General features: G+C 32.3%; 1 protein-coding gene across 1 annotated transcript; it reads left to right on the forward strand.

Annotated features, from left to right (window-relative positions):
* Positions 1–4,209: 4,209 nt before the first annotated feature.
* Positions 4,210–6,418, forward strand: LOC149537479 (LOB domain-containing protein 1-like). Its single transcript, XM_089800979.1, has 2 exons — positions 4,210–4,377; positions 5,911–6,418. Exons 1-2 carry the CDS (start codon positions 4,225–4,227, stop codon positions 6,208–6,210), a joined length of 453 nt encoding a protein of 150 aa, XP_089657105.1. The 5' UTR covers positions 4,210–4,224; the 3' UTR covers positions 6,211–6,418.
* Positions 6,419–6,786: the final 368 nt, after the last annotated feature.

Below are 6,786 nucleotides of genomic sequence, written 5' to 3' on the forward strand. Positions count from 1 at the left end.
AATCAGCTTGTAATGATCTGAATGTGCATATAAGATCCCAAAGTTCTTTGTTCTAGCTATATACCTCAGAATCCTCTTTCCAGCTTTCCAATGAGTTTCTTTTGGTTTATCCATGAATCTTGAAACATAAGACAACGTTGATACCTATTTGATGAAACACACAATAGATCTAATGCCAATCTGAAAGATGTAACACAGAACAACAATGTGCTTCCAGACAACAAAATATATTATATTTCCTTCTCTATTATGTCTATGTCAATTACATTACCTGTTGCTTCTATTTATAGAGGTCTTAAATTATTTCTGGAAACATCTACATTAGCTGACATAGGACAAATAAACTTTTCTAGAACTATTTATGACTTACAAAACTTTACCTAATCCTATATGACTTCCAGAACTTTACCTAACCCTATACGACTTCCAAAACTTTACCTAACCCTATTCGTAATCCTCTTGAAATTTTTAGAATCCTCTATTATTGTTTTACAATTCATTTGAGTTGAAATTACACATTCCAACACAAACTTCCCAATGTTTCCACTGCAAAGCATGACTGACTTGCAAGTTGAGTATTCTAAAAGTTAATCATTCTCTAAGCCATTGGAACCTGGCCTTCTCCTTATGTGGAATTATTTTCCTTTATTTCTTGTACTACATTTGCAACTTTCTTTAATACCATGTTATTTCTAGGATTGTTTTTTCAAATGTACTAATAATGCTGTTGATTGATTATCTTCCCAATGCAGATTTGAGGACTCATAAATATGAGAGTAGACATGTCTCTATGGTTAAACATCACTGGTTAACATATTAATAGTAATATAAATAATCATAAATATTACTCATCTTAAGCATATATGTAATATTAATATGTTAACTATGTATGTAATATATTCTTCTATCATAAAATATAATATGTATCATTAGATTATTATATGATAATATATAATGTATAATATATTTTGTATATATTATATTACATATATAATATATATTATGTATATAAGATATTTACCATCAACAAGGTATCTCAAGATGAAATCAATCGGACAGAAGCTATAACCTTAACAGTTCCCTCACATGATCCATCATGAACTCAAAAATTAACCATATTAACCCTTCATTAAGAATGGGTTTATTGGGTTTCACCTTATACTCTTTGATGCTATGAGCAAGCAAGCACAACAAATAGGAAGGGAAACAAACCCTAATTTTATTGAAAAGGTGATTAAACAAAACAAAATGATAGTTACAAGCCCTATCATACTTCCCATCACAAGTAACATACTGAGTTAAAGCTTTAAGAAAAAGTTTCCTCAATTTTTTGATAGAAAAGGTAGGCACGCCCCCTCCTTTCTCTAACTACAGTCCCATCCTTAGCCTTAAGTATTTTGCTAACCTTTTCTTCAAAAAAAAAATTGTTGTGGTAGAAATTCATAATTTTTTTGTTAAGACTCATAATAAAAACCATAATATCGATATCCAGTTTGTGGCATCGCCTAGCAAGAGTCATTGTGTCTGCCTCCTAGCCATTGATGAAACCTTTAGTAATTTATGAATCAGCATCCTTCATTCTAGTCATATACGGAGCCAGACCACCTTTGTCCATCTTCTCTGAGACTTCCCATTCTTTTTCCTAGTGATTATAGTTCATGGATCCCTTCTTTTCAAGGCTCTACCATGGTGATACTTCTACAACTGGACCACTATTTTGTTGTGCTATATTATACCACGCGAGTGCAAATTAAAAATCGCAAAGTATGTCCTTGCATATGACATGAGCATAGCTAAACGCAAATGCAATCTTAATAGTGATTGCCCCTTGTTGCCCTTGCACATTGATTCGATTGATTGCTCTGGTATCGCTCATTGAAGAAGATATGACAGCCCGGAAGAAGCCCAGTGAGATACGAAAACGAGAGAGAAACCAAAATTATCACGCCATACAACATGTTCAAGGCTCTACCATGGTGATACTTCTGCAACTATTTACAACACTAGAGAAACTAGAAATGCAAATTTCTCAAATAGAGGAAAAGTAACTATAATAAGTTAATGCAATCATAAATTATCTTTCTACACTACTTCTATAATTAAGATAATTAGGTAGAAATACTATCAACATTTAACATAATATATGTTGTCCTCTAGATGGGGGGTCTCATGGGCAACAATACTATTTGTTCTTAATTACCATTCAAGCGCTATGAGGAAATACAATGTGGCAATGGAGTACCTAGACTTACCATTTGATTGTCAACTTCAACATCTTGATTAACGGGGGAATTTCACGGGCAACAATATTGTTTGTTCTTAATTCTCATCAACGGGTTATGAGGAAATGCAATGTGGCAATGTAGTACCTAGATTTACCGTTTTATTGTCTACCTCAATATCTTGGTTTATATATGGGATTGTTGCAATAGTTTTCAAATTCATTTTTAAACCTTGATTTTGTAAATTCCGTGTCTAGTAAAGTACTAAACACATAAAGAATAGTATAATACCAAGTAGGCAATCACTATTGATTTCACCTTTGTTCTTGCAATTAGTCTATTATTTATAATTTGTAAGCATAGTTTTAAAGTTTGGTCTTTAAGAACTTTTATATAATTAATTTTTTGATGATTATTTTAACTTATTCATATTTGATTAAATTTCTTGAAATTGATCTAATATAAAGCATAGTTTCTATGTGTTGTGTTATCTCTTTGATGCCTACATATATGAAAAACATATAAATAATTGGAGTTTTATGTATAGCTAAGTCAATCTTCCAAACCTTACATTAGGCAAGGAGGTAGTGCAACCCTTGTTTAATGAGTGTGATAATGAAGGATAAATTTGATTGTCTACAAGACTAGAGTTGACTCCATTAGTAAGAGCTTATTGTTGTGAAGCAAAGTTGAAGAGTTTAGAATTCAACTTTCACCCAAGGCCATGTGATACAAGAGGACATAAAGGACATGATATCATAGCATAACAACAATAGAAGCTTAGGATATATTATCTGACGTGGCTATCCTCTAGACAAAATGCACCTTTGATCAAAATTTAAAATTTTTAAAACACACTAGATTCTGTTGAAATTTTCAGTATTTGTTCTTCATGATCTGTATGTTTCGTAATTGAACACAACCAAAAATTTGAGAACAAATCATTGTCTTTTCAAAGATTTGAAGAATTATTAGTTTTTACTTTTGGAACATTTTGTCTAGAACATAGTCAGCGCCTATATTATCAGCCATACAGCCATATTGAACATCGTGCATAAAGTAAAAAATATTATGGTGTAGCCTTGTCAAGAGCCTTTTAGAAGCCCCCTTAATGTCAAAGCCTAAGGTCAAAACCTAAAGAACTCAGTACAAAATAACAACGGACACAGCTATCTTCCTTACAAATTGTACCATTGACTAAATTTTAAAAAAACAAAAACACAATGAATTTTTAAAAAAATTTTAGCATTTGATATTCATGATCTATATATTTTGTAATGGAAAACAACAATTTTTTTGAAAAAATTTAACTGTGTTGAATCTGAAAAAAAATCATGTTCGACTCTTTTTATATCTTTGATACATATTGTCCCAAAAAAACTGGACCATTATTTTGTTGTGCTATATTATACCACGTGAGTGCAAATTAAAAATCGCAAAGTATGTCCTTGCATATAATGACATGAGCATAGCTAAACGCAAACGCAATCTTAATAGTGATTGCCCCTTGTTGCCGTTGCACATTGATTCGATTGATTGCTCTGGTATCGCTCATTGAAGAAGATATGACAGCCCGGAAGAAACCCAGTGAGATACGAAAACGAGAGAGAAACCAAAATTATCACGCCATACAACATGTTTAAGGTATGGATATACAAATCGAACACAGAGACGAGGTGTTGCAAACACTGACAAATATAGTACTAAATTTCAATAGTGTCCACAGCATCTCTCTGGACCTACTTTTAGCAATATGCAAGTTTTACAACGTTGAATCTCATTCCCGTTTTCATTCGTATTTTTTCCTCCTTTTCTTTTGTTGGGTCAGTCTTTCCTTTCAAACAGAACTGTTTAGTGACAATGCAAGTTAAACGTGAGAAATCACCCTCTGTAATAACGCGCTATACGTAATCAGTTCACACTTGTAGTCTGAACCTAATAAAGTCTTGACTTCGTTATAAATACACAAGGGAGACGATCCCTGGGCAAGGTAAACGGAGAGATGGCCCGTTCAGCGTGCGCAGCTTGTCGATCACAACGCAAAAAATGTTCAGATGAATGTTTGCTGGCTCCTCATTTTCCTCCCAATGACCTTCAAAGGTATTCGATCGTCCAGAGAGTGTACGGGTTCAACAATATTGTCAGAATGCTCAAAGTAACGTAACCTTCCCCAGTTTCTAGGTTTTTATTTGGCATTCCAATTCTTTTGCAACAACATAACCTGACTATGCCCAAATTCTAGGTTTTGCAGACATTCGATGGAATCACTTTGAATATCAGATCTATTAGATTTCAATAAATTCATGTTGATGAAATTTGAATTTGATTGTGTAGGAGTTTACTTGATGAACATTTTTTTATCATACTATATGATCTATTATCAGGACAAGATAGCAACATTTAATATTCTATTGGATCTCTTGTTTTTCTCTCTTGTATCCTGATGGTTCTCTTGCATCCTGACAATGAATCATGTAGTATGATCTAAAAGTTAATGGAAAAAAACTCTACACAATCAAATACACAAATTAAGATTTCATTCACTTTGAATATTCCAAATTCTCTGCATTTGAACTCATTTCCAATGATGCTCGACTTTAATTATATCACAAATTGTATTAATTTACCCTCCTACTGTGGACTATATCTCAATAAAAATATTTTAGTGTCAATTAATGACTAGAGGAAACTTATATACTACTTTGGAGTCAGTTTAAACATCATACAGTAAGATTTAAATCTTAAGCTAAAAATGTTAAATAATCTAAGTTAACTTATTTTTCTAGTTTTTTATTTGGCATTTCAATTCTTTTGCAACATAACATGAATATGCCCAAATTCTAGGGTTTGCAAACATCCATTGGAATCGCTTTGAATTTTTATAATTTTCTTCATCAACATTTCCGATTATGCTATATGATTTATTAATGCGATCATATTTCCACAATCCATGATAGTTATACTGAGTTTCTAAATTAGATTGTGTAAAGATTTTTTTTCCATCAATGTTTTGAATCACATTTACATTGTTTTACACCTCTTGCTCTCTCATCTTGATGATGGATCACGTAGTGTGATTCTAAACGCTGATGGAAAAAAATCTTTACACAATCTAATCTAGAAACTTAGTATAACTATATGATATATTATCAAGACGCAAGAGAGTGACATCTAATGTTATTTTGGATCTCTTGTTTTTCTCTCTTGTATCCTGATGATGGATAATATTCCTTTTGCTCTCTCGCATCTTAATAATGAATCATTATTATAATCAAAAAGTTGATGGAAAAAAACTCTACACAATCAAATCCAGAAAATAAAATTTCATTCACTTTGAATATTCTAAATTCTCTGCATTGGAACTCATTTGCAATGATACTTGACTTTAATTATATCACAAATTATATTAATTTATCCTCCTACTGTGGACTAGATCTCAGTAAAGGAATTTTAGCATGACTGCATGAAACTTATATACTACTTTGGATGCTGTCAGTTTAAACATCATACACTAAGGTTTAATTCTCCAGCTAAAAGTGTTAAATAATCCAAGTTAACTTATTTTTTCCTTTAAAGGTGTATTTTACTAAATTTATTGTATAATGATTCATGTAGAATAAAACAGTGACTATGGTAGTCTAGTTATTAATTGATTAATTGATGGAGTTCATGGTATTGATGTGTATAGGGTATTAGACCTGAGGAAAGAGGAGATGCAGTAAATAGCTTGGTGTATGAGTCAACTGCCAGGATGGAGGACCCCGTCAATGGGTGCACTAAAGCAATTCAACAAATGCAGAAGAAGATTGCAGACCTGGAATCGCAGTTGGCAGCCAAGCAAGAAGAGATCATGAATATGCATTTTGCATGGGAGAAGCTTATGTTTCCTCTCACCCATGGATCTTTCGATTCTGGACCTGATTTATATGACACGTCACAAGATACCTATTATGGCATGCGTACTGAAGAGGTTGATCCAATGTTGTAGGAACATTTATGGGCAATATAAAGAGAAGCCTGCACATTGAAATGTGCTGTATCATTCCGCACTGTTTTAAAAAATTATATAATTTAATCACAGTGAATTGCTTGACTTATTCCATGCGAATGTACCATAAAGAGCATATCCACACTTCATATATTTCGTTAAAGTATCCTTGGTTAAATTTTACTTATATTCAATAAAACATTGTCTAAGATTTGTTCTGTTGTTATGGGAATGAGTCATCGGTATTACTGTTGGTTGATAAATACATGTCTTGGTAATTCAACGATAAAAGTAGGTTTTGAAGGTCTTGAAATTCTTTATAGAAAGACTAAGAAAGATAAATTATTGATGTGTATTCACCAATATGTTACAAAAGTAGAAACACTGATAAACCAGCATTGAAACAATCACAAATAAAAAATCAACAAAACACAACCAGACAAAATTACCAATATGAATGGTAAAGGTAAGGTGGATTTTGAGGGTATTGAGTTTAAAATTGACATGAACAATAAAGACAAATAACAACATGATGATGTTGATGGTGATGGGAGAAGAATGACGGGCAGACTCAAT

The sequence above is a fragment of the Cupressus sempervirens genome, chromosome 9, assembly GCF_028749045.1.
Source record: "Cupressus sempervirens isolate cs-2001-9-10 chromosome 9, ASM2874904v1, whole genome shotgun sequence".
Taxonomy (NCBI): Eukaryota; Viridiplantae; Streptophyta; class Pinopsida; order Cupressales; family Cupressaceae; genus Cupressus; species Cupressus sempervirens.

Excerpts from the sequence above, each read along its gene's own strand:
- LOC149537479 (XM_089800979.1), top strand. The coding sequence starts at position 4,225 with ATGGCCCGTTCAGCGTGCGCAGCTTGTCGATCACAACGCAAAAAATGT. Across the intron at positions 4,378-5,910 it reads ATATTGTCAGAATGCTCAAA|GGTATTAGACCTGAGGAAAG; the intron begins GTAACGTAACCT and ends TGATGTGTATAG.